The sequence below is a fragment of the Anolis carolinensis genome, unplaced genomic scaffold (genome assembly GCF_035594765.1).
Source record: "Anolis carolinensis isolate JA03-04 unplaced genomic scaffold, rAnoCar3.1.pri scaffold_15, whole genome shotgun sequence".
Lineage (NCBI taxonomy): Eukaryota > Metazoa > Chordata > Lepidosauria > Squamata > Dactyloidae > Anolis > Anolis carolinensis.
Window position 1 is genome coordinate 5,086,583 of NW_026943826.1, and position 27,830 is coordinate 5,114,412.

Below are 27,830 nucleotides of genomic sequence, written 5' to 3' on the forward strand. Positions count from 1 at the left end.
GTTGTGAAAGAGTCAATAAGTCCAGTAAGATCACAAGGTAACAAATGTCCAATAATCCAAAATGCAAGGGCCATAGGTTCAAAGAGCATGGCAGGAGCAATAATCCACAAGGCAAGGTAATAGTCCATAGAGTCCAAAGAACAAGGCCCAAGAATCCAAGAACACTGACGAGGAAAAACGTCCACCTAGATGAATTGCTCTGACAAAGAGTGATCTGCAAAAGCACACTTTAATAACAACTCAGAAAGGCGTTCCTTTTACCACAGCTAGTCTCCCTTTTCTGCACCAAACGCTCACTTCTATGAAACTGGGAACCCATCCAAGACAAACGGTCCTCTCTGGATAACTCATTGCTTGTGCTACCGTTATCTTGCACCTGGCCTGGAGCTAAACCGTCTCCCTCATTATTTCTCAAGGAAATGTCAGCCTGACTGTTATCTATCTCTCCTGGGGTCAGCAGTTCATCCTGCTGCATCTCAGAGCTGCATCTCAAACTGCATCTCAGAGCTGGCTTCAGCCTCAGACAGCTCTTGAATCCCAAAACCAGAATCCCCTTCATCTTCATCTTGAATCTGGCCAGCCTGTGGCTGGGTCACAACAATAGTAGTCTTACTTCAGACAAAGAAACATCAATAAATCCAGATGCAGACTCGAAGCAGGCACAAGGAGAGCAAAGGCATTAAAGTCAGTTTGTTACCAGCAAGAGCTGGCTGCACCTGCTTCTGCTTTATAGCTCTGAGTGCCCTCACAGCTGCTTGGGCACTTCCTAATTACTCAGCTGCATTTTTGGCAGCTAATCTAGCTGAATGACGTTTATGCTCTGTTTCCTTTCGCCTCTCCTGAAATGTGGGTACTTGCAAAGTCTCCTCAGATTCCAATTCACCCTCAGATTCATGAACACTTTCCTGCTCCCCTTCCTCTTCTGAAGAAGAGGAATCCCTAACAACCACGGGTAAAAAATAGGGCTCTATAGTTACTTACTTACTTCTTACTTACTTAGGTGATCCCTCGTAGTTCGAGGATGATGGTCTTCCAGTCGTGAGGTCTTGAGAGTGAATTCTTAGGTGGCTGACTATTCTTGATCTGCATGTTCTCCTGCAGTGAGGACATTGGTTTCCAGGTGGAAGGTGGTCTCGGTCATGGTTGGCTTGACGGGCCTTCCTCTTGGCATGTTTCTCCCTTAAGCCCTCGATTTGTGCCTCTTCGAATTCCACAGCACTGCTGGTCACAGCTGACCTCCAATTAGAGCGCTCAAGGGCCAGGGCTTCCCAGTTCTCAGTGTCTATGCCACAGTTTTTAAGGTTAGGTCTACGTATCCACCAACAAGACACTACACTTGGAAGGCCATCATACTCGGACAACGAGGGATCACTTAAGTAAGTAAGTATTCTTGACCTGCATCAGTGAGGACATCAGTTTCCAGGTGGGAGGCGGTCCTGGTCACCTTCCTCTTGATACATTTCTCCCTTTCGCCCTCCATTCATGCCTGGTTGAATTCCACAGCACTGCTGGTCACAGCTGACCTCCAGTTAGAGCACTCAAGGGCTAGAACTTCCTAGTACTCGGTGTCTATGCCACAGTTTTTAACGTTAGCTTTAAGCCCATTTTTTAATCTCTTTTCCTGTCCACCAACATTTTGTTTTCCGTTATTGAGTTGGGTGGGAGCATAGTAACTGCTTTGGGAGACTCTGATCGGACAACGTAGCCAAGTGTTGATGAAGAGAGAGGGCTCCACGAGTCCTAGTGGTGTCAGAGGTGGCCGGTGGAAAGCCAGTGTTATGTAAATGTTCTTCCCGAAATGACTAGGCCTTCCCCGTCCATCCATCCATCCGTCACTGACGGGGCCTCTCGGGAGGGGGGCAGCGGGGTTTGGGGCCGAGGGGAAGAGTCAGATCCCAGACAGAAGGCAGCAGGTGCCCCACTCATCCAGTGTTTGTTTTCCTTTTGTCCCTTTGGGTCTGGGGCTGTCCCGCTGGGCCCCCGACTCCCGGCTTTGTCCTCTCCGCCCACCCGCTTGGCCCCTGGGCTTCGCAACCGTCTTCCCATCCTCGCAACGATCCCTCCGGACGCTTTTTTCCTTTCTTCCCCGTTTTGGCCATTTCGGCTTCTGCTTTTTCTTCCCCCCACTTCAAAGGCAGCCCTCCTTTGTCTGGGGTTTGGCGGGCAGTAGCCCTGAAAGGCAATCGCAGTCGGGCACGGTGTAGGTCACCCCGGGCACCCTGCCTGGCGCAGCTCAAAAGGAGCAGGCGGATGCTTCCCTTTGCCGCCTCCACCGCCCTGGTTACAGCCCTTTCCTCCTCCTTTTCACCACCCTCCCCATTACCACTTGGTCTCCTCACTCTTCATCTTACCCTCCTTCCTGTACTGGAGGTTAGTGAAAGGAAGGCATTGCCCTCCATCAAATTTTCTTACATTCTGCAAATTTCTAGCATGGCATAAAACTCCAGCCAAGCATTTAGAAACTGAGTTTCGGCATGCAAAGCAAATAGAAGAGTTCAGGATTTTTCAGTGGTGAAGTGTGCTAAAGCGCTGAGCTGCTGAACTTGCAGACCGAAAGGTCCCAGGTTCAAATCCTGGGAGCGGAGTGAGCGCCCGCTGTTAGCTCCAGCTTCTGCCAGTCTAGCAGTTCGAAAACATGCCAATGTGAATAGATCAGTAAGTGGAGAGGTAATGGTGCTCCATGCAGTCGTGCCAGTGGCCACATGACCTTGGAGGTGTCTACAGACAACGCCGGCTCTTCGGCTTAGAAATGGAGATGAGCACCAACCCTCAGAGTGTGAGTAGAGCAATAGGTACTTCTCCGGCGGGAAGGTAACGGTGCTCCATGCAGTCATACCAATGGCCACATGACGGTGGAGGTTTCTACAGACAACGCCGGCTCTTCGGCTTAGAAATGGAGATGAGCACCAACTCCCAGAGTGTGAGTAGAGCAATAGGTACTTCTCCGGCGGGAAGGTAGCGGTGCTCCATGCAGTCATACCAATGGCCACATGACCGTGAAGGTTTCTACGGACAACGCCGGCTCTTCGGCTTAGAAATGGAGATGAGCACCAACCCCCAGCATGTGAGTAGAGTAATAGGTACTTCTCCGGTGGGAAGGTAACGGTGCTCCATGCAGTCATACCAATGGCCACATGACCGTGAAGGTTTCTACGGACAACGCCGGCTCTTCGGCTTAGAAATTAAGATGAGCACCAACCCCAGAGTGTGAGTAGGTCAATAGGTACTTCTCCGGCGGGAAGGTAACGGTGCTCCATGCAGTCATACCAATGGCCACATGACCTTGGAGGTGTCTACGGAAAACGCCGGCTCTTCAGCTTAGAAATGGAGATGAACACCAACCCGCAGAGTGTGAGTAGAGCAATAGGTACTTCTCCAGTGGGAAGGTAACGGCGCTCCATGCAGTCATGCCAGTGGCCACATGACCTTGGAGGTGTCTACAGACAACGCCGGCTCTTTGGCTTAGAAATGGAGATGAGCACCAACCCCCAGAGTGTGAGTAGGTCAATAGGTACTTCTCCGGTGGGAAGGTAACAGCGCTCCATGCGGTCATACCTATGGCCACATGACCTTGGAGGTGTCTATGGACAATGCCGGCTCTTCGGCTTAGAAATGGAGATGAGCACCAATCCACAGAGTCAGACATGACTGAACTTAACATCAGGGGAGAACCTTTATCTTTTACCTTGCTTTTTGCACTGGTTACAACTTGAGGACGGCGGGTATTGTTATATGGAGCACTGGAATTTGGAGCCCAGCCTTCCTGCTCCGTGCCAAGTTCTCCCTGGTGCCATCCTCCTCCAGATGAAAACCCTTTGCTGGGGCATCTCCGGGGATTTGGGATGGCTCTGCCAGGAGCGAGCGACCCGGGAAGCCTTGTCAGTGGCTAAGTAGGGAGATTAAGGAAGAGTGGAGTGGGGAGCGATGGAGAGGGAGCCGTAATTTGTCCTAACAAGCCGGTGGCGCTGCCTCTCCAGTGTTGTCCTCGCAAAGCAGCTGGCACTGTGGCTGGAAGATTGGAACCGCTGCTTAGAGCTGCTTGTGACAGTCTCAAAGCACCGGCCTGGGACTTTTCAGAGACTTCAGTGTCTACCGCAGCTAAAGAGAATAAAAATTGGGGTTTCACAATAGGAGCCATCGCCCACAGCCTCTGCCTCCCATATCCATCAATAATGATGATGATGATGATGATGATGATGATGTCACGAATGGGACCCTGAAGAAGGAGATAGAAGGCCTGATCCTTGCAGCCCAGGAGCAAGCCATCAGAACAAATGCCTGGCAGAATATGTAAAGCAAAGTGAAGAACCTGCTTTGATTGAAGTCAAAAATCAGAAACGCCTCAAAGCACAGCAGACAAAAAAAAATCCGTACAAGAAAGCCGCACTACAAACTAGAGCTGACAACTGGCACAACAAAACATTGCATGGAAAGTTCCTTGACAAAATTGAAGGAAAAGCTGACAAGGAGAAGACCTGGCTCTGGCTCACGAATGGGACCCTGAAGAAGGAGACAGAAGGCCTGATCCTTGCAGCCCAGGAGCAAGACATCAGAACAAAGGCCATCGAGGCCAAGATCGAAAAATCAGCTGATGACCCAAAATGCAGACTGTGCAAGGAAGCTGATGAAACCATAGATCATATCCTCAGCTGCTGTAAGAAAATCGCACAGACAGACTACAAACAGAGGCACAACTATGTGGCCCAAATGATTCATTGGAACTTATGCCTCAAGTACCACCTCCCAGCCGTAAAGAACTGGTGGGATCACAAACCTGCGAAGTATTGGAAAATGAGCACGCAAAGATACTGTGGGACTTCCGAATCCAGACTGACAAAGTTCTGGAACACAACACACCAGACATCACAGTTGTGGAAAAGAAAAAGGTTTGGATCATTGATGTCGCCATCCCAGGTGACAGTCGCATTGACGAAAAACAACAGGAAAAACTCAGCCGCTATCAGGACCTCAAGACTGAACCTCAAAGACTCTGGCAGAAACCAGTGCAGGTGGTCCCGGTGGTGATGGGCACACTGGGTGCCGTGCCATAAGATCTCAGCCGGCATTTGGAAACAATAGGCATTGACAAAATCACGATCTGCCAACTGCAAAAGGCCACCCTACTGGGATCTGTGCGCATCATCCGAAAATACATCACACAGTCCTAGACACTTGGGAAGTGTTCGACTTGTGATTCTGTGATACGAAATCCAGCACATCTATCTTGTTTGCTGTGACATACAATAATAATAATAATAATAATAATAATAATAATAATAATAATAACAATCTGTGCGCATCATCCAAAAATACATCACACAGTCCTAGATTTGTTCGACTTGTTATTTTGTGATACGAAATCCAGCATATCTATCTTGTTTGCTGTGACATGCAATAATAATAATAATAATAATAATAATAATAATAATAATAATAATAATAATATATCTGTGTGCATCATCCAAAAATATATCACACAGTCCTAAACACTTGGGAAGTGTTCGATTTGTATTTTGTGATACGAAATCCAGCATATCTATCTTGTTTGCTGTGTCAGACTATGCCGTTGTGTCAATAATAATAATAATAATAATTGATTTGTATTCCGTCCTATCTCCCCACCGTTTTCTCCCCACTCCCTCGGGAAATGCTTGCATCCTTCCCTCGACTTTCCGTTAAGTTCTTATTTCCTTCATAGTTTGAGTTTCCCAATGCTGGATGGAGGATGCAAAGCCCTTGGATCCAAGAAATGCAAAATGCTTAGGGAGCTTTGCAAGAAAACAAATTGCTGCAGCAATCCCTCCCCGTGCTTCTTTCACCTTTTAGCAGGGTTGTCACACATCTCTTCCCTATTTCCTTGCAAAAGGTAAACAAAAGGTCCTTTTGCCACTTTTTGGCTACACAGTTGGCGTGAGTGCAAATCTAACGCCAAGAGAGAAAAGTGGGTTATTTTCCCAATCATCTGACGAGGCTCCTTCCAACCTCTCTCTCTTTCTTTCTCTCTTTCTTTTTCATCTACTCGGAAGCCTTCCTTTACTTCCCTGTCACCCTAATTGATTGCATTAACCTTTCAGCGTATTGGATTTCCCAGGCATCGTGGGGAGAGAATGGTGCAATATGCTTATAATCTGGGCCGTAATGGACAGGGAGCAGTCAACAAGCCCTCGGTCGCCAACAGGTTCCCTGACAGATTGGCTTTCGGAAAACCAAGGAGCCGAGGGCCCCGGCGGGGCGGAAGTGCCGCTGCGGAGGACGCAGGCCCGGGGAGCAGCACCTCCAACAAGGCAATCTATAAATGCGAAGTAGACCTGAAAGTGCGGAGCGTGATTAAGGTCAGCCCGCCTTATTTGTGCTGTCAGGTCGACGTGAGCCCCGTTCTCAGCCAAGGCTTCGGCATATTAATAAAATTAAAGGAGTTCATTCATGCTGCTCTCCGAGTCATCCAAATGTCTCTTTTGACCGGGCTTCTAGGAATCACTTCATTTTTTGCTTTTGTACAACTTACAAGCTAGGACTAGATCTTCCAAGGATCTCTAGGCACCATGGTTGGTGAGCTGTAGGCAAAAGGCGTTGATGTATTGCGGATCTGCGATAATGGGAGCTGGGATTGACCTCACAGATCTTTATTGTGATAGAATGTCTGTTGGCAATAATCAGAGGTTTTAATGTAATGGACAAAGTTTTAGGAATGTTGTGTGTTAGGGAAAAGTCCCAAAAACAGCAGAGCATCCAAAAATACAAAAGCAGGATACTTATAGTTGAGCATTCAGCTCACAGCAAGCAGAGCACAAAGTGTCATGTGGCTGTAAAGAATTTAGAGCTTAGGAGGCAAAGATACAAAAATGGGATACTTCTAGTTGAGCATTCAACTCACAGCAAGCAGAGCATAAAGTGCCATGTGGCTGTAAAGAATGTAGAGCTTAGGAGGCAAAGATACAAAAATTGGATACTTCTAGTTGAGCATTCAGCTCACAGCAAGCAGAGTGTGAAGTGTCATGTGTCTGTAAAGAATTTAGAGTTTAGGAGGCAAAGATACAAAAACAGGATACTTATAGTTGAGCATTCAGCTCACAGCAAGCAGAGCGCGAAGTGCCATGTGGCTGTAAATAATGTAGAGCTTAGGAGGGAAAGAAACAAAAATGGGATACTTATAGTTGAGCATTCAGCTCACAGCAAGCAGTGCATGAAGTGCCATATGGCTGTAAAGAATTTAGAGTTTAGGAGGCAAAGATACAAAAACGGGATACTTATAGTTGAGCATTCAGCTCACAGCAAGCAGAGCGCGAAGTGCCATGTGGCTGTAAAGAATGTAGAGCTTAGGAGGGAAAGATACAAAAACGGGATACTTCTAGTTGAGCATTCAGCTCACAGCAAGCAGTGCATGAAGTGCCATGTGGCTGTAAAGAATGGGATACTTATAGTTGAGCATTCAGCTCACAGCAAGCAGTGCATGAAGTGCCATATGGCTGTAAAGAATTTAGAGCTTAGGAGGCAAAGATACAAAAATGGAATACCTATAGTTGAGCATTTAGCTCACAGCAAGCAGAGGTCTCTCAGGAGAAGTATAGAGGCTCAGCCCTGTCTCGCGCTATTGGGAAGAAGCCACGCCCCTATCCCTAGCCCCGCCCTTTAGTCCCAAAAGGCCTCTCAGGAGAGGTATAGAGGCTCAGCCCTGTCTCGGGCTCTTGGGAAGAAGCCACACCCACTCCTCTAGCTCTGCCCCCTTTGTCCGAACAGGCGCCTCAGGGGTTCAGCCCTGTCTCTGGCACTTGCCAAGGAAACCCTGTGATGGGATGACCAAGAGCCAGTATTACGAAAACAACAATCATGTTGTATTCACGTTGAGGCAGGGAAGAAAGAAAGGTCCTTCCAAATATCTCCGCCAGGAATCCCTGCAAAAAAATGCCCAATGGGGCAAAATCCTGTAATTGCAAAGTGTGAGGAGCATCCAGGAGCGTCGACTTTTAGACCCACAACCGAGAGAAAGAGAAGCCAAACTTTTGCACTCCAAATTCAATTAAATGTTTGCGCCTCGTGAGGTTTGAGCGGATCTTTGGAAACAAGGGGAAGGGGCGGACAAGCAAATGTGGAGGCCGGGATAAAGTGAGGGAAAGAAGAATGGAAAGAGGGATGAAAAGAGGCAGCGGCACCTCTGAATGGAAGAGTAAACAGGCGAAGAAGGAGGGGGGCACGGAGTTAATTGATTGCGCGCTGCAACAGGCGGCACTCACTGTGTTGTTCTGTCGCCGTGGCAACACCCCCCTCCCTCCCAAAAAAATTGTCAGACTGTTTGGATGAAGCCAAGCGAAACATTGTCTAATTTGCAGTGATCTTGGTGTTTGTTTTCCTTCAGGGGGGCGGGGATCCATTGAGCTATTTTTTGTTCAAAGTTATTATTATTAATATTATTACTATTATTATTACTATTACTATTAGTATTATTATTGCTACTGACGTGGCCAGGGTTATTCGAAAAAGTCAGTTTTTTAATTGTCCAAAATGCATGAGGATGTGGGTGAACTACAACTCGCATCATGCCAGGTTAACCCCGAGAAACTCCATCAGTACTTAAAGTTTGTGATGTTGGGCAAGTTTGCTCTGGATTCATCATGGGTGGGGTTCAGTGTGCTCTCTGGCTGTAGGGTAAACTACAACTCCCACTATGATGAGTCAGTTCCATCAATGGAGTTAGTCATGGGGGTCCTGGGCGCCAAGTTTGGTCCAGGTTCATTATCGGTGAAAGTCACAGTTTCTCTGGTTGTGGCTGAACTACAACTCCCAAAAAGTAAGGTCATTTCCCCCCAAACCTCTCCAGTAACCAAATCTGGGCATATAAGATAAGTGTGCCAAGTTTGGTCCAGATTCATCAGTGTTTGGGTTCACAGTGCTCTTTGGATGTAGGTGAACTACAGCTCCCCCAAATCAAGGTGAATTTTCCATAAAGACTTTTTTTGCTGGTCATGGGGACTCTATGTGCAAAATTTGGCCTAATTCCATCTTTGATGGAGTTTAGAGTGATCATTGATTGCAGGTGGACTATAAATCCCAGTACCTACAAAATGTCCAGGCCAATTCACCTCAAAATCTACCAGTATTCCAATTTGGGCATATCGGGTATGCGTGCCAAAATGAAACCCAAGTCTAAACTCTAAATTCATTTATGTCTCACATACACCTTAGGACAGGGGTCCTCAAACTTTGTAAGTGGAGGGCCGATTCACGGTCCCTCAGACTGTTAGGGGGCCGGACTAGGATGAAATAGTCCAAAATTAAGATTGTTGTTGTGTGCCTTCAAGTCATTTCAGACTTAAGTCAACCCTAAGTCTAAAGTTTAGGACAGAGGCCAGGTCAAGGACCTTGGAGGGCCGCATCTGGCCTACGGGCCTTAGTTTGGTCTTATGAGTTCTAGACGATCTCATAAGACCATAGGTAAGCAAAGAGACCTCCAAAGACCATCTAGATGATCTCATAAGGCCATCAGAAGACCATAGATAGGGAAAGGGACCTCAAAGACCATCTAGATGGTTTCATAAGACCATAGGTAAGGAAAGTGACCTCCAAAAGCCATCTAGATGGTCTCATAAGGCCGTAGCTAAGCAAAGAGACCTTCAAAGACCATCTAGACGATCTCATAAGGCCATAAGTAAGCAAAGAGACCTCTAAAGACCAGGTGGACTTAGGTCAACCCTAAGTCTACATTTTAGGACAGGGGCCAGGTAGATGACCTTGGAGGGCCTCATCCGGCCCACAGGCCTTATTTTGGGGACCCCTGATTTAGACGATCTCATAAGACCATAGGTAAGCAAAGAGACCTCCAAAGACCATCTTAGATGATCTCATAAGGCCATCAGAAGACCATAGATAGAAAAGGGACCTCAAAGATCATCTAGATGGTTTCATAAGACCATAGGTAAGGAAAGGGACCCTCAAAGGCCATGTATAGGGTCTCTAAGGACCATAGATAAGGAAATGGACCTCCAAAAGCCATCTAGATGGTCTCATAAGGCCGTAGCTAAGCAGAGACCTCCAAAGACCATCTAGATTATCTCCTAAGGCCATCAGAAGACCATAGTTAAGGAAAGGGACCTCAAAGACCATCTAGATGGTTTCATAAGACCATAGAGAAGGAAATGGACCCTCAAAGGCCATCTATAGGGTCTCATAGGATCATAGGTAAGGAAAGGGACCTCCAAAAGCCATCTAGATGGTCTCATAAGCTGTAGCTAAGCAAAGAGACCTTCAAAGACCATCTAGATGGTTTCATAAGGCCATAAGTAAGCAAAGAGACCTCCAAAGACCAGGTAGACTTAGGTCAACCCTAAGTCTACAGTTTAGGACAGGGGCCAGGTCAATGACCTTGGAGGGCCGCATCCGGCCCACAGGCCATAGTTTGGGGACCCCTGCCTTAGGATATATACAATATTTTTAATAATTTTGGGCACAAAACAAAGTTTGCATACATTGAACTTCCAGAAAATAAAGATATCACTCTCTTGGCCCCCCATGAAGACAATTGGGATCTTGGAGCATTCTTGAATTCCAGATTAGAGATACAAAGCCTCTATTATTGCTATTATTATTGTTTTTAACATAAGGCAGGAAGGTGGGAAGCAGGAACAAACGGGGATTGGTTCCTTAAGTCACCTTGGTGTTGTCCCAAGGTGCATTTTTTTCCGCCTCAAATAAAATGAGAAAGTTTGCCAACACCAAATTCGGTTTAGTGAACAGAAGCGTGTTGTTGACTTTCTCAGGGACAAGGTGCGGGTGAAAAAACTCGGAGAAATAGCCAGTGAAAGGAAAATAACGAATTCTCTGCCTCATTTCCCCATTGGTTAAGGGAAAAATTCAATTTATTTACTGGCTGTACAAAAACAGAGCAGACCATTGGGTTTGCAGTCTTGGGGATCCTTCCCTCCATCCTCCCACAATGAGTCTGAGTCAATGATTTGAGATGTTCAACAGACCCTACTTTCCTCAGCCCCACCACCATCCCCATGACCAAATTAATTGGGGGATTCTGGGAAGTGTAGTCCCAAAAGGTAGCTTTCCCAAGCCTTAGTCATGGTAAGGTGATAGAAGTCCTTGATGGTTTAAGAATGAAAACCTATTTATGGGTAACTGTTTCCTCTTATAAACAGCCTGTCAGACCAATCGGCAATGGACCAAGCGAGAACCAAGGAGAACATTGACTCTTGTATGGTTATATGTTCAGTGTTGAGTCTTCCTAAGAACAAAGACATGTGTAGTTTTTCTTGGGCAAATCACAGGAGAACAATGTCCAAGGAGTCTTCCAGTTCTTCTTCTTGCTCTTGGCCTTGGTCTGCTTGGTCTTGGCCTTGGCCTTCTTGGTCTTGGCCTTGGCCTTGGTCTTCTTGGTCTTGGCCTTGGCTTTCTTGGTCTTCTTGGTCTTGGCCTTGGTCTTCTTGGTCTTGGCCTTGGTCTGCTTGGTCTTGGTCTTCTTGGTCTTCTTGGTCTTGGCCTTGGTCTTCTTGGTCTTGGCCTTGGTCTTCTTGGTCTTGGCCTTGGCTTTCTTGGTCTTCTTGGTCTTGGCCTTGGTCTTCTTGGTCTTGGTCTTCTTGGTCTTGGCCTTGGCTTTCTTGGTCTTCTTGGTCTTGGCCTTGGTCTTCTTGGTCTTGGTCTTCTTGGTCTTGGCCTTGGTCTTCTTGGTCTTGGCCTTGGTCTGCTTGGTCTTGGTCTTCTTGGTCTTCTTGGTCTTGGCCTTGGTCTTTTGGTCTTGGCCTTGGTCTTCTTGGTCTTGGTCTTCTTGGTCTTGGCCTTGGTCTTCTTGGTCTTGGCCTTGGTCTGCTTGGTCTTGGCCTTAGTCTTCTTGGTCTTGACCTTGGTCTTCTTGGTCTTGGCCTTGGTCTGCTTGGTCTTGGCCTTGGTCTTCTTGGTCTTGGCTTTGGTCTGCTTGGTCTTGGTCTTGGTCTTCTTGGTCTTGGTCTTCTTGGTCTTGGTCTTCTTGGCCTTGGTTTTCTTGGTCTTCTTGGCCTTGGCCTTCTTTGTCTTGGTCTTCTTGGTCTTCTTGGCATTGTTCTACTACTATGACCAACATCAACAATATTCCTGTTACTTTTTCAAGAGATGGAATGAGATGAACTTCTGACTAAATGTGTTTTCAGTTGTTATTCTTGTCCATCTTCGACCTCTCACCCCCACAATATTGGCTGATGGAAGGTATATTACTTGGGGTTGGAGGAAGATGACTCCATGAGCTCTAAGCAGAGGAGAATTTGAACCCAGGACTCCTATTTTCAGGTCCCACCGTCAAAGTCGGAAGTCACCGTAATCCCAAAAGACTGAGACCAGTTCCATTTTGCTTCTTTCCCCCAAATTAGAGGATTCTTACTTTCTTATACGATCTCTCATCCAAATATGATGGCCTTCCAAGTGTAGTGTCTTGGTGGTGGACACATAGGTGACTGTGGAGTTGAGTGTGACGTCTGTAGACAGTCCATGTTTCGCTGATGTATAACAGGGTTGGGAGGGGAATAGTTTTATAAACAAGCACCTTGGTATCTCTACAGATGTCCCAATCCTCAAACACTCTCTGCTTCATTCGGAAAAAATGCTGCACTCGCAGAGCTCAGGCGGTGTTGTATTTCAGTCTCAATGTTGACTTTTGTGGAGAAGTGGCTGCCAGAGTAGTGGAAATAGTCAAGATTTTCTAACATTACACCATTGTATTTCTGGCATTGCAGGGGATTGGCTGGTGCCTGTTGGAAGACCACTTAGGTTTTCTCGATGTTCAGTGAGAGGCCGAGCTTCTTGTATGCTTCTGCAAAGGTATTTAGAGTGGCTTGCAGATTCTTAGCAGAATTTACTGGGACCTCTAAGTCAGAGCGGAGTTTGGATTTATTGGTTGCGATTCAGCACCTTGGTATCTCTACGGATATCCCAATCCTCAAACACTCTCTGCTTCATTCGGAAAAAATGCTGCACTCGCAGAGCTCAGGCGGTGTTGTACTTCAGTCTCAATGTTGACTTTTGTGGAGAAGTAGCTGCCAGAGTGGCGGAAATAGTCAAGATTTTCTAACATTACACCATTAAGTTGTATTTCTGGCATTGCAGGGGGATTGGCTGGTGCCTGCTGGAAGAGCACTTAGGTTTTCTCGATGTTCAATGAGAGGACGAGCTTCTCGTATGCTTCTGCAAAGGTGTTTATAGTGGCTGCAGATTCTTAGGTTGCCCTGTCTAGAGGAGAATTTACTCTAAGTCAGAGCGGAGTTTGGATTTAGTGGTTGTGGTTCAGTAAATATCTTTTAAAAAAAAATAAAGTAAGTTGAATACATCTCATAACAATTCATATACAGGCAAATGAATGGGGCTGAGACAACATGAAGTGGAAGGAAGGGAAATCCACTCCTGGAAGAGTTATCACCATAGAGAAAAGAGATCTCCACTGAAGCTTTTTCCTTTCCTTCTTTTCTGTCATCTGTCACTCGAAATACCTTTTAATTCATCTCCCCCCTTCCTGCTTTCCCAAGGGGCACCTCATTGGGCTCAGATTTGACGCCAGGATGTGTGTCCCACGTGCATGTATGTACACAAACATACGAAAGAACCGTTTTGAAGGTCTAACGTGCGAGAGCTTGAGTGGCAGAACCACCGGTAGAAACGAGGCAGTTATTGGCGTCAGAAAAAAGCTAAATAACCCTGTAACTGGTATGAAGGTGAATTCATGGTCTGGTGAGCACTGAAAATACGAGACTCCTCTCGACAGGCAGCGGGGAGTGAGAAATAGCGGAGATGGCGCAGGAGCCAGAGAGGAAGCTTGGGATGGCCAAGGGCAGGGCATGGGGAGAGCCGGATCCTGCCAAGGACTGCCCACGATGGCGGGCCACGTATTCGGGGAACCTGTTTGTGCAGCCACATACACACATACATATTTTCATGTTTATTATGTGTAAACATTAACCACCATTTGTGTCCTCTATGTATCTGTCTAATTGTGTCTATATCCTACCATTCCTTCCAGAAGCTCAAGGTTTAATTCCTAGATCTCCTTTTCCGATCCCATTTTCCCCTTCCACAAATCCTATAAAGCAGTGGTTCTCAACCTTCCTAATGCCATGACTCTTTAATACAGTTCCTCATTTCATGGTGACCCCCAATCATAAAAATATTTTTGTTGATACTATATAACTGTCATTTTGCTACTGTTGTGGATAATCATCATCATCATCATCATCATCATCACAACCCTAACCCTAACCCAACAGCCAGCAGAGTGTCTGCGGTGGACTCAACTTGTTGTGTTTCTAATAATAATAATGATGATGTTCGACAGTGGCAAATGTTCGACAGTGGCATTGAAGAAGGGGAAAATCATGGAAAGTGAGGGCATAAATATGCCTAATGGCCAAATAATAAAGTGTCACCAGCCAGAGGGCTATAAATATCTGGGCATCTTACAGCTGGACAACATCAAGCATGAACATGTGAAGACTGTGGTCAATAAAGAATACATACAAAGGGTCAGAAAAATTCTCAAAAGCAAGCTCAATGGAGGCAACGCCATCAAAGCCATAAACACCTGGGCCATACCTGTCATAAGATATACTGCAGGCATCATAAACTGGACACAGATGGAACTGGACAATTTGGAAAGAAAAACAAGAAAATTCATGACCATTCATCATTCACTGCACCCTCGCAGTGATGTTGACCGGCTATATCTGCCTAGAAGATCAGGGGGCAGAGGACTCTTACAAGTAAAACAAGCAGTCAAAGAAGAAGAACATGCCCTGGCAGAAGATGTAAAGCAAAGTGAAGAACCTACTTTGATTGAAGCCAAAAATCAGAAACTCCTCAAAGCACAGCAGACAAAAAAATCAGTACCAAAAAACCGCACTACAAACTAGAGCAGACAGCTGGCACAACAAAACATTGCATGGAAAGTTCCTTGACAAAATTGAAGGAAAAGCTGACAAGGAGAAGACCTGGCTCTGGCTCACGAATGGGACCCTGAAGAAGGAGACAGAAGGCCTGATCCTTGCAGCCCAGGAGCAAGACATCAGGACAAAGGCAATTCAGGCCAAGATCGAAAAATCAGCTGATGACTCAAAAAGCAGACTGTGCAAGGAAGCCAACGAAACCATGGATCATATCCTCAGCTGCTGTAAGAAAACTGCACAGACAGACTACAAACAGAGGCACAACTATGTGGCCCAAATGATTCATTGGAACTTATGCCTCAAGTACTACCTGCCAGCAGCAAAGAACTGGTGGGATCACAAACCTGCAAAAGTATTGGAAAATGAGCACGCAAAGATACTGTGGGACTTCCGAATCCAGACTGACAAAGTTCTGGAACACAACACACCAGACATCACAGTTGTGGAAAAGAAAATGGTTTGGATCATTGATGTTGCCATCCCAGGGGACAGTCGCATTGACGAAAAACAACAGGAAAAACTCAAGCCGCTATCAGGACCTCAAGATTGAACTTCAAAGACTGGCAGAAACTAGTGCAGGTGGTCCCGGTGGTGATGGGCACACTGGGTGCCGTGCCAAAAGATCTCAGCCGGCATTTGGAAACAATAGACATTGACAAAATTACGATCTGTCAACTGCAAAAGGCCACCCGACTAGGATCTGCGCGCATCATCCGAAAATACATCACACAGTCCTAGACACTTGGGAAGTGTTCGACTTGTGATTTTGTGATACGAAATCCAGCATATCGATCTTGTTTGCTGTGTCATAATAAAAATATATAATAATAATAATAACAACAACAACAACAACTTTATTTATACCCCGCTCCATCTCCCGAAGGACTCGGGGCGGCTTATATTTATAATGTAAATATCTGATCTGCAGGATGTATTTTCATTCACTGGACCAAATATGGCACAAATACCCAATACGACCAAATTTGAATACTGGTGGGGTTGGTGGGCGGGATGATTTTGTCATTTGGGAGTTGTAGTTGCTGGGATTTATAGTTCACCTACAATCAAAGAGCATTCTGAACTCCTCCAACGATGAAACTAAACCAAACTTGGCACACAGAACACCCATGACCAACAGGAAAGGGTTTGGTGGGCATTGACCTTAAGTTTGGGAGTTGTAGTTCACCTACATCCAGACTCAAAAAATGATGGATCTGGACCAAACTTGGCACAAATACCCAAATATGCCCAAATGTGAACACTGGTGGAGTTTGGGGAAAATAGACTTTGACATTTGGGAGTTGTAGTTGCTGGGATTTATAGTTCACCTACAATCAAAGAGTTTGGGAGTTGTAGTTCACCTACATCCAGAGAGCACTGTGGACTCAAAACAATGATATGTCTGGACGAAACTTGGCACAAATACTCAATATGCCCAAATGTGAACACTGGTGGAGTTTGGAGAAAATAGACTTTGATGAGGATGGTGACGGTGATGATTGTCACCATCGCCACCAGCACGAGCAGCGTTTCCTTCCCTGGCATTCAGACACAGAGAAAGGGCAAAGCGAGAAAGAAAGTCGGAACGCGTAAAAAAGGATTTAGTAACAACCTTGCGCGTTGCACGTTGCAAAACTTTTATTCTTTGAATAATGTGTCACAGAAACCGATGGGCGATAAAGGGGGAGACGGAGCCCAGCCAAGAATCCGGCTCAGCCAGTTTCCCTTATTTATTAAAGAAACGAAGAAAAAGGCCGAGATAATTAAGTTTTTTGTTGTGTTTGCGGGCACCTCCCCAGACTGGCAACTCCAGGGCGCCTGGCAAAGGAAGCTTTGCATTGGCTCCGCCGGAGTGGCACGAGGGAGAGAGCCAGCCGGATCTGCGCCGAGCAGCGGCCTGCCTCGAAACTGACTCGGAAGAAGTTTGAAGCCTTTGAGAGATTTCTCCTCTTTGGGGTTGTGGGTTCTTTGCTGCATTTGCACAAACAGATTGAACTATTCGAGGCATGTGTGTGCATTCCTTTGTAGTCTTGCGCAGGAGCAGGTAGATTAATTAAATGTCAATTAAAATGTTTCCTTGGCTGCGACTTTCCAAGCATAGGATTATAGAGTTGGAAGAGACCACATGGACCATCTAGCACAATCAAAGCAGCCCCGACAGATGGCCATCCAGCCTCTGTTTAAAAGCCACCACCAGACTTCAAGGCAGTTAGACTGCCACATGACCTTGGAGGTGTCTATGGACAACGCCGGCTCTTCGGCTTAGAAACGGAGATGAGCACCAACCCCCAGAGTGTGAGTAGATCAATAGGTACTGCTCCGGGGGGAAGGTAACGGAGCTCCATGCAGTCATGCCAGTGGCCTATGGACAACGCCGGCTCTTTGGCTTAGAAACTGAGATGAGCACCAACCCCCAGAGTGTGAGTAGATCAATAGGTACTGCTCCAGGGGGAAGGTAACGGAGCTCCATGCAGTCATGCCAGTGGCCACATGAGCTTGGAGGTGTCTATGGACAACGCCGGCTCTTTGGCTTAGAAACGGAGATGAGCACCAACCCTCAGAGTGTGAGTAGATCAATAAGTACTGCTCTGGGAGGAAGGAAACGGCGCTCCATGCACTCATGCCAATGGCCACATGACCTTGGAGGTGTCTATGGACAATGCCGGCTCTTTGGCTTAGAAATGGAGATGAGCACCGACCCCCAGAGTCGGACACGACTGGACTTAACGTCAGGGGAAACCTTTACCTTTACCTATGGTCAGGAAGTTGTTCCTAATGTTCACGTGGCATCTATTTCCTTGTGTTTGAACCCATTGCTCCAAGAGGATTCTACTCTGGGTAGAATGTTTTGGTGTGGAAAAGGATCGGGGAGGTTTGAGGAGAATTCACCACGATTTATAGGAATTGTAGGGACTGGGATGTATAGTTCACCTGCAATCTAAGAGCACTCTGAACTCCATCAACGATGGACCTGGAACTCACTTGGCACATAGAATCTCCATGACCAACAAAAACTTACTGGAGGTCTTTGGAGGGATTTATAGGAGTTGTAGTTCGCCTACGTCCAGAGCGCACTATGAACAGTTATGGATCTGGACCAAACTTGGCTTGCATACCCGATATGCCCAAATTTGAATACTGGTGGGTTTTGAGGGGAATTGGCCTGGATGTTTTTTAGTTGTAGGTACTGGGATTTGAACCCAAACATTGATAATCCGGACCAAACTTGGCACACAGATCTGATATGCTGAAATTTGATTACTGGAAGGGTTTGGGAGGAACTGACCTTGCTTTCTGGGAGTTGTAGTTCACCCACAATCAGGGAAACTGTGACTTTCACCGATGATGGATCTGGACCAAACTTGGCACACAGAATCCCCATGACGAACTCAACCTATTGGAGGGGATTGAGGAGACGGACTCACCATTGTGGGAGTTGTAGTTTACCCTACAGCCAGAGAGAGCACACTAAACCGCATTGATGATGCATCTAGAGAGCAAGCTTGCCTAACATAAGAAACTTTTTAAGTAAGGATGGAGTTTCTCAGGGTTAACCTAGCATGATGTTAGTTGTAGTTAATCCACAACCTTATGCATTTCATACAATTAAAAATGGACTTTTTCAAAGGAACAAAATCTGGGTCTTGATTATCTTTTCAATTCAGTGCGAAACCGACTCTTCTCGGCCTCCTGTTTCTTCCCTTCGTTGGCAGGAAATTGTCTTTTCACTCACCTACTCGCACATAAAAGACAGGAAGGGCATTTTTCAAGGTTTTTGCTGGAATATTCCTTTTCTATTTATTTTTTTTTTTGAAACTCAAGGATGTGTCGTTTTTTCTCTTTCAATTTAGCATTGGAGAATTTTATAATTTAGTAATTAAAATCTCTGATAGGCTTTAGAAATTGCAGCTAATTGAATTTAATGGAAAGATGATTTTCAATTTTATTTGATTACCCGGACCCCTGGCATGGGTATTTATGGGAAAAAAACGGGGAAATGTGCAGTGTGGGCTAAGATGGCATAATTGAATTAGGGCTAATCGGATTTCTCCGTCATGAATTTCACTATAATTTTCCTATAATTTTCCATTAGATATCTAGTTTACAAATATTCACAAAGAAATGAAGCTCTTTCGGAATGGAGATTGCCGGCTAACAGGATTACCGGGGCGATTGCGCGGCGGTGCCAGGCCAGGCTCCTTCCATAATGCGCTCGCTGCCTCGGCCCCACACTTCCCCCCCCTTCCCTACATCTCCTGTCCCCCCATTTCCCCAAATCATTGGCCTTGCCCTGTTTCAAAGCTTCCCAGATATCTTTTACTTGGATAATCTGTCATTCGGATTGGAGCTCAGCTTGGTTTGGTCCCTGCAGAGCCAGATCTAAGCCATTGCAGAGATGGTGCCCTGAATAGAATCATAGAATAGTAGAGTTGGAAGAGACCTCATGGGCCATCCAGTCCAACCCCCTGCTAAGAAGCAGGAAATCGCATTCAAAGCACCCCCGACAGATGGCCATCCAGCTTAAAAGCCTCCAAGGAAGGAGCCTCCACCACATTCCAGGGCAGAGAGTTCCACTGTCGAACAGCCTTTCTCACAGTGAGGAAGTTCTTCCTGATGTTCAGGTGGAATCTCCTTTCCTGTAGTTTGAAGCCATTGTTCCGTGTCCTAGTCTGCAGGGCAGCAGAAAATAAGCTTGCTCCCTCCTCCCTTTGACTTCCTTTCACGTATTTGTACATGGCTATCTCCTCTTAGCCTTCTCTTTTGCAGGCTAAACATGCCCAGTTCTTTAAGCCGCTCCTCATAGGGCTTGTTCTCCAGACCCTTAATCATTTTAGTTGCCCTCCTCTGGACACATTCCAACTTGTCAACATCTCCCTTCAACTGTGGTGCCCAGAATTGAACGCAGTATTCCAGGTGTGGTCTGACCAAGGCAGAATAGAGGGGGAGCATGACTTCCCTGGATCTAGACGCTATTCCCCTATTGATGCAGGCCAGAATCCCGTTGGCTTTTTTAGCTGCCGTATCACATTGTTGGCTCATGTTTAACTTGTTGTCCACGAGGACTCCAAGATCTTTTTCACATGTACTGCTGTCAAGCCAGGCGTCCCCCATTCTGTATCTTTGATTTCTGCCAAAGTGAAGCACCTTGCATTTGTCCCTGTTGAACTTCATTTGGTTAGTTTCGGCCCATCTCTCTAGTCTGTCAAGATCGTTTTGAATTCTGCTCCTGTCTTCTGGAGTGTTAGCTATCCCTCCCAGTTTGGTGTCGTCTGCAAACTTGATGATCGTGCCTTCTAACCCTTCGTCTAAGTCGTTAATAAAGATGTTGAACAGAACCGGGCCCAGGACGGAGCCCTACTTGTGGGGCTCCACTCGTGACTTCTTTCCAAGATGAAGAAGACGCATTGGTGAGCACCCTTTGGGTTCGTTCGCTTAGCCAATTACAGATCCACCTAACCGTAGTTTTGTCTAGCCCACATTTAACTAGTTTGTTTGCCAGAAGGTCGTGGGGGACTTTGTCGAAGGCCTTTCTGAAATCTAGGTACGCTACATCCACGGCATTCCCTGTATTGACCCAACTCGTAACTCTGTCGAAAAAAGAGATCAGATTAGTCTGGCATGACTTGTTTTTGGTAAATCCGTGTTGACTATTAGCAATGACCGCATTTGTTTCTAAGTGTTCGCAGACCACTTCCTTAATGATCTTTTCCAGAATCTTGCCTGGTATCGACGTGAGGCTGACCAAATGGTAATTGTTTGGGTCATTCTTTTTTCCCTTCTTGAAGATAGGGACCACATTCGCCCTCCTCCAATCTGCTGGGACTTCTCCTGTTCTCCAAGAACCCTCAAATATGATTGCCAGTGGTTCTGAAATAACTTCCGCTAGTTCCTTCAATACTCTTGGATGTAGCTGATCTGGCCCTGGCGACTTGAATTCGTTTAGAGAGGCCAGGTGTTCCTGGACAACTTGTTTCCCTATTTGGGGTTGGATTTCCTCAAATCCTTCGTCCATTTCATGTTGCTGAGGTTGAAGATGGCTTTCTTTTTGTGAGACCGAGGCAAAGAAGGCATTGAGCAGTTCTGCCTTTTCCCTGTCCCTGGCTTCTGTTACTTCCTACCGACCAGAGTCTTCTCTAAAGCAAGGACAAGGCTGAGATGACAACACAGCTTCCCCTTTTCTCTCTTTGGGTGATGGAATGGATTGGGATCTCAAAGAGGAAGGCATGTCTATGGGCTTCCACAGAGCAGGTCCAAGGTAATTTTCAAGTGTAGGCGAACAGAAATTTTGGCGCCCCCCCCCCCCCCACCAAAACCAATCACTGAAAAATAAAAGCATTGGGTAAGCAAAAATGTTGGATAATAAGGAGGGATTAAGGAAAAGCCTAAATAAAGAACAATACTCAGGGGAAATCCAGACAGGAAGCAATCAGGGACAGCTAACACCTCCCAAAAAAAGATTCTCCCAGGCAAGAGGAAGCCAGGCCTTGAAGCCACAGGGCCATTAAATGCTAATCAAGGTGATTAATTACAACATCCACACCTACCTCCCAACAGACAAGAGCTCTTTCTCCCACCCTGGACATTATTCCACAGACAAATAAACCCCACTTGCCTTGCTTCCAACAGACAGCTTCCAGAAGACATGCCCGGCCCATGAGTATGGAGCTGGGCAGATGGAGGAGGAGCTGCCTTCATGGACAAGGCAACAGGCCCTAAGCTTCTCGCTTCTCCAAAAATCTGGAATCATTTTATGGTTTGGACTACAAGTCCCAGAATCTGCTAGTAAGTAGGGCTAGTCAGTCGTCATAAGGGTCTCTGAGTCCAAAAATAAATTTCTGTTCCCGCAATACGTAACTGTCGGGTGTTCGGTACAAATTGTCGGGTTCTCTTCTCCCAGTTGTGCTGTGGGTCCGTCTTCCAAAGAAAGCACCAAGACACACGCGGGTAGATTCCAACAAGTTTTATTGTACCGAACGCCAGAACCTTCTTTTGTGCCAAATATATAGGGACTCTCACATACCAGAGGGTAATTGATGTTTTATGGCCGGCCTGCTTTTATGGCTGGCATCTGTTCTTTGTCAGCTGACCAGAGATGTCAAGGATTGGGGATCCTGACAGTAACCCCAGTTAGCTTCCATCTTTGTAATGAGTTAGGGTCCTTCCGCACAGCTGTATAACCCAGAATAGTCTACAATATCTGCTTTGAACTGGGTGATCTGAGTCCACGCTGCCTTACGTTCCAGTTCAATGCAGATAATGTAGGATTTTATTCAGCTATGTGGAAGGGGCCTAAGAAAGAGAGGAAGAGATGTTCATCTCCAATTGTGGTCATGCAGTCAAGTCAACTCCAACTTAGGGCCACCTTCCTTGGGGTTTTCTTGGCCAGATTTATATATTCCAGTACAATGCAGATGATGTGGGATTTTATTCAGCTGCGTGGAAGTGGCCTGAGAGGAAGAGATGTTCATCTCCAATTGTGGTCATGCATTCAAGTCAACTTCCTTGGGGTTTTCTTGGCCAGATGTATCCTTCTTCTTAGATTGTGAGAGGACAACTAGCTCAAGGTCGTCCAGGAAGTTCTTTGGCTGAGATGGGACTCAAAGGATGTCCTACGGTCCTAGCCCAACACTCAAACCATGGTTGCTCTTAAGATGTACGCAGAGGAGATTTGCCATTGCTGAGAGAACATGGCAGAGCCAGGATTCAGATCCTGGCCACCTGGAATCCTAGACCTGCTCTCAAACAAGAGATGTTCATCTCCAGTTGGGTCATGCATTCAAGTCAACTCCAATATAGGACTACCTTCATTGGGGTTTTCTTGGCCAGATTTATCCTTCTTAGATTGTGAGAGGATGACTAGCTCAAGGTCATCCGGGAAGTTCATTGGCTGAGATAGGACTCAAATGATGGTCTCCTAGGGTCCTAGCCCAACACTTAAGCCAAGATGCAGAGGAGATTTGCCATTGCTGAGAGATTCAGATCTTGGCCTCCTCAAATCCTAGACCTGCTCTCAAACAACTGTACCAAGTTCCATTACCAACGGACATGCAATCGGAAGCATCTGTGGGCTTGGTCTTCCCTCCATCGATGGTTGGCCCATTCTGTTGGATGACGTTTTAATGTTACGGGAGCAAGAGTGAGAGAATTAACATGTCTCTCCTTGGCTTTCTCTGGTGACCGAGAAGCACGTGAAATAGCCTCACTCTAATAAGGGCAACTAACCTCCTGAGAGCTGGCTTCATGTTCCGGCTTTGAAGTTTGCTAGATGTACCACACTCTTTCTCACCCTCAACGTGAGGCTAAACTGCCATTTGGAGAGCTCTCTCCTGTGTCCCCACTCTCCACCTTTACCCTCAAGATCTGAAAAGCCAGGGAGGCTCAGATGCAGTCTTTCAGATAAGCCTCGATCCAAGTCATGTAGTAGTAGCAGATAGCATCTGTGCCTTGTTTACCTCTGATGTAATGCCCTCTGGAGCAACTAAGTCCTGTGGCCAGGCTGTCTGCAGCCCAGTGAGCCAACCTAATATCGCAATGTGGGCTGAATGGGAGTCTCTGGGAGGGGAATCCAGAGAGTGGGGTGAAAGGGAGGCCAGGCTGGCAAGCAAGAGGGCACAGTCTTGTGTTGTCGAAGGCTTTCATGGCCGGGATCATAAGGTTGTTATATGTTTTCCAGGCTGTATGGCCATGTTCCAAAAGTATTCTCTCCTGACGTTTCGCCCACATCTATGGCAGGCATCCTCAGAGGTTGTGAGGTATATATGTCCATGTTCCAGAAGTATTCTCTCCTGACGTTTCACCCACATCTATGGCAGGCATCCTCAGAGGTTGTGAGGTATATGTATATGGGAAGGCTGGCTGGAATCCTGTGTCACAGTTATGAATGCATCACAGAGTTAAGCGCCCGTGAGTGTTGTATATTCGTAGTCCCTGCATCAACGGACCTACGGACCTCACAACCTCTGAGGATGCCTGCCATAGATGTGGGCGAAATATCAGGAGAGAATACTTCTGGAACATGGCCAGACAGCCTGGAAAACATACAACAACCTTGGGCACAGTCTTGTTGCCAAGAGTTGGGCCTCGCTAGCCAGGGAAGCGAGGCCAAACTTTCGGTTCCACTTTCTCCTGCATTTTTTGAGAACTTGAAGCTCATTTGTATATATGGACTAGCTGTGCCCGGCCACGCGTTGCTGTGGCGAAGTCTGGTCGTTTGGGAAATAAAGTATTGAGGAATTGGTGGTAGTTAAGGTAAAGGTTTTCCCCTGACATTAAGTCCAGTCATGTCTGACTCTGGGGGTTGGGGCTCATCTTGAGTCTAGACTGCCATATAATCCAGTTGAAATCAGATAATCTTATTTTATAGGCAATGTGGAAGAGGCCTGATTAAAGTGGTCCTGGGCTGAGTGGATTGCTAGGAGACCAAGTGGGTGGAGCTTAGCCTTCTAACTGGCAGCAATTGGATAAAAGCAATTATTCCTCCCCCTCTAATTAGGACTTTATTTTTCTTTTCTTTTTGTTGTATGAACATAGAGGCATGGATGAGGTATTGTGCTGGCAAGTTTAGTGTTTCTGGGATGTGTAGTTCTGTTGTTTTGTCCTAGGCTGAAATTTCATTACCCTTTATATATATAGGTAATATCCCTGTGGTGAGTTTTATTATGAGTGAAATAAATAAATTCGCATTCAAAGCACCCCCGACAGATGGCCATCCAGCCTCTGCTTAAAAGCCTCCAAAGAAGGAACCTCCACCAAACTGTGGTGGAGGCTCCTTCTTTGGAGGCTTTTAAACAGAGGCTGGATGGCCATCTGTCGGGGGTGCTTTGAATGCGATTTCCTGCTTCTTAGTAGGAGGTTGGACTGGATGGCCCATGAGGTCTCTTCCAACTCTACTATTCTATGATTCTAAACGAAATTTTCAATTTTTCGCATTGGCCGAACGAAAGGACCACAGTGTTCCCTCACTACTTCGCGGTTTGCTGTTTTGCAGATTTTTTTAATAAACACTAAAATCTATATATATAAAAGGGTAATGAAATTTCGGCCTAGGACAAAACAACAAAACTACACATCCCAGAAACACTAAACTTGGCAACACAAACCCTCATCCATGCCTCTACGTTCATACAACAAAAAGAAAAGAAAAATTAAGTCCTAATTAGAGGGAGAGGAATAATTGTGTTTTATCCAATTGCTGCCAGTTAGAAGGCTAAGCTCCGCCCACTTGGTCTCCTAGCACCCCTCTCAGCCCAGGGAACAGGCAGAGTTAGACCTCACTTAGGCCTCTTCCACACTGCCTATAAAATACAGATTATCTGATTTGAACTGGATTATATGGCAGTGTAGACTCAAGGCCCTTCCACACAGCTATATAACCCATTTATAATGGACTTAACGTCAGGGGAAAACCTTTACCCTTTACCTTAACTACCACCAATTCCTCAATACTTTATTTTCATACCACCAGACTTCGCCACAGCAACGCGTGGCCAGGCACAGCTAGTAATAGTATAAATCTTAAAATAATATTATAATTTTATGATATTATAATTTTATGATGGAGCCCTGGTGGCAAAGTGTGTTAAAACACTGAGCTACTGAACTTGCTGACCGAAAGGTCCCAGGTTCAAATCCCGGGAGTGGAGTGAGCGCCCGCTGTTAGCTCCAGCTTCTGCCAACCTAGCAGTTCGAAAACATGCCAATGTGAGAAGATCAATAGCTACCTGTCTTGTAAGTAGTAAAGATAAAGAACCAGTGCCCAAAAGGAGGTGGTGGCGGCCTTAATTCAGCACCAGAAACAGGGATTTATGGACTGGATTGAAAGAGCCAAGGATGTGACGCCCTCTGGGCAGATCAGCAAATCTGTCTGTTTTCCTTTCTTTTATGTTTGATGTTTGTTTCCCATTCAAAAAACTCTCATTCTTTTCATCTAATTTATGGAGACATTTGTAAATTTCTCATTGGCACATAAACCACATGAGAGTCTCGCCCATCCCTTGGAGCCAGACCGGCCTGGAGATCTTGAATCGCTTTCCCGAGTCAAGAAAAGTTGAGCAGGGACTTCCCCAATTAATCCTTGTTATTCTGCTTTTTCCGGCTGTTTTTAAAATGCCCTGGTTTCTCCCCCTTGTCTGCTTTCTCTCTCTGACCTCAACTTACTACTCCAGTTACTGCAAACTGAATTCAAAGTGCAAGACCGTTGATTCAACCTTGTCCTTCCCAGTAGGCTCAGGCACAAGCAAACTGCGGCGAGTTCTTGTAAATTGTAATTTCTTCTCCATTGATAACAATTGCACTCTTGGTGTTGCTTGGCCACGTGTGTCCCAGATTTCGGCCAATGGAGAGGACTTGGCTGGTGAAAGAATTGTGCCAAACCCTTCTCCCACTCGGGAGCCATTGTGTCATCCGTGAATCATTGTGTGGGGCAACTCTCTGCTTTCATCCATCTCTTGACATCTCTTCTCAGCCTTTCCTTGGACATAGAGCATACGGATAGTTGTAGTGAGGCCTCTCTGTTTGGCTTGTATTTGTGAGGAACGGTCATCCTGGTTTCCATGGTCAAGGCATTTCCCCTTCTTCTGACTATTTTGAGAGGGTCTACAGAGGTAAACTTCTTGCTGTTGACCCTAAGCTTGGGTGGCTTCACAGGTTTCCTCAACAACATATCACAATCCCAGTCATTGTCAGTGCTTCTTGCTGTTGACCCTAAGCTTGGGTTTCCATAGTTTAAATGGGACACTGACCAAGGTCTGGCGTGGTCAACTTAGTGGCCAAGGCTTTCAGAAGATACCTCACAACCTCTGAGGATGCCTGCCATAGATGTGGGTGAAACGTCAGGAGAGAATACTTCTGGAACATGGCCATACAGCCCTGAAAACATACAACAACCCTGTGATCCTGGCCATGAAAGCCTTCAATAATGCTTTCAGGACTCATCTTGCCCAACCTAAGTAGAGTATGAAGCATAACCAAGCTTGCATTGAAATTGACATCAGAGAAGTTGGAAACCGGGACAGGGGTTGGTGGTTTCTTGGGATAAGTGTTATTGTTGGGTTGTTACACAACAGTAGCAGAAGCCTGGCAGATATTGTAGATATTGTCGATATTGTAGAACTCGTATGCTGCCAGCCTGTGTGCTTAGGGGCGGAGGGGGGGCAACCTTTTCTACTGATACTCACCAGGCCGGTCTTTGGCAATACCCGTCTGCCATGTCATGCTGCCAATGAAGTAATTGAAACCGTATCGAGGAGGGAAAGAGGAGGAATTGGAGGAAAAGGCTGCCCAAGTTGTCTGCTGTGCCCAACGCCCAGGCCTCCAGGGCCTGGAGGCGCCTCCCTTGATGAAATACAAATCAAACAAAGAGAAATTGACGAAAACAGGGCACCTCGTCTTGCCTAATGGGTTTCCAGGTGGAGAGAAGGAGGTGGCATTCTGCTCTGTGGAAAGAAGCTTCTCCAAAAAGAAGTTTTGAAGCAAAGGAGTTCTTCAGATGCTACACAACCTTTCCCATTGGTTGTGTGGTCTCTATTCGATGGGACAACAGCTGGAGGAGCCACATGATCTCTGTCCTCATCCTAGAACATGTTGAGCATTTTTAAAGAGCATGCTTTGTCTCTTCCCCATTCAGAGCCTGAGCTGGGAAAAGCTCATTCTTTGTACGGCAGGAGGACTTTCATGGATACCCAAATCCATGGATGCTCATGTCATATCTATCTATCTATCTATCTATCTATCTATCTATCTATATATATATATATATATATAAATCGGAGTATGTATCAGCGTTTTGATTGGCCTGGCGGAATATGTGCTCGCGATTTGATTGGCCGCCACTATCCCAGGCCACTGAGACCAACAGGAATGACGGATCTGCACCAAACTTGGCACACTTCATCCCCACGATGCACTTTATGACCTGCTGCCATTTGGGGGAGG

General features: G+C 46.2%; 2 protein-coding genes across 2 annotated transcripts in view; one reads left to right on the forward strand and one right to left on the reverse strand.

The window, feature by feature from the left end:
- casz1 (castor zinc finger 1) overlaps positions 1 to 27,830 on the forward strand; it is a 435,538-nt gene that overhangs the window by 209,540 nt on the left and 198,168 nt on the right. The window lies entirely within an intron of this gene.
- LOC134294495 (uncharacterized) lies at positions 11,262 to 12,055 on the reverse strand. Its single transcript, XM_062965792.1, has 2 exons — positions 11,839 to 12,055; positions 11,262 to 11,668 (listed from the first exon to the last, which is right to left on the reverse strand). The coding sequence occupies exons 1-2, from the start codon at positions 12,053 to 12,055 to the stop codon at positions 11,262 to 11,264; spliced, it is 624 nt and encodes a 207-aa protein (XP_062821862.1).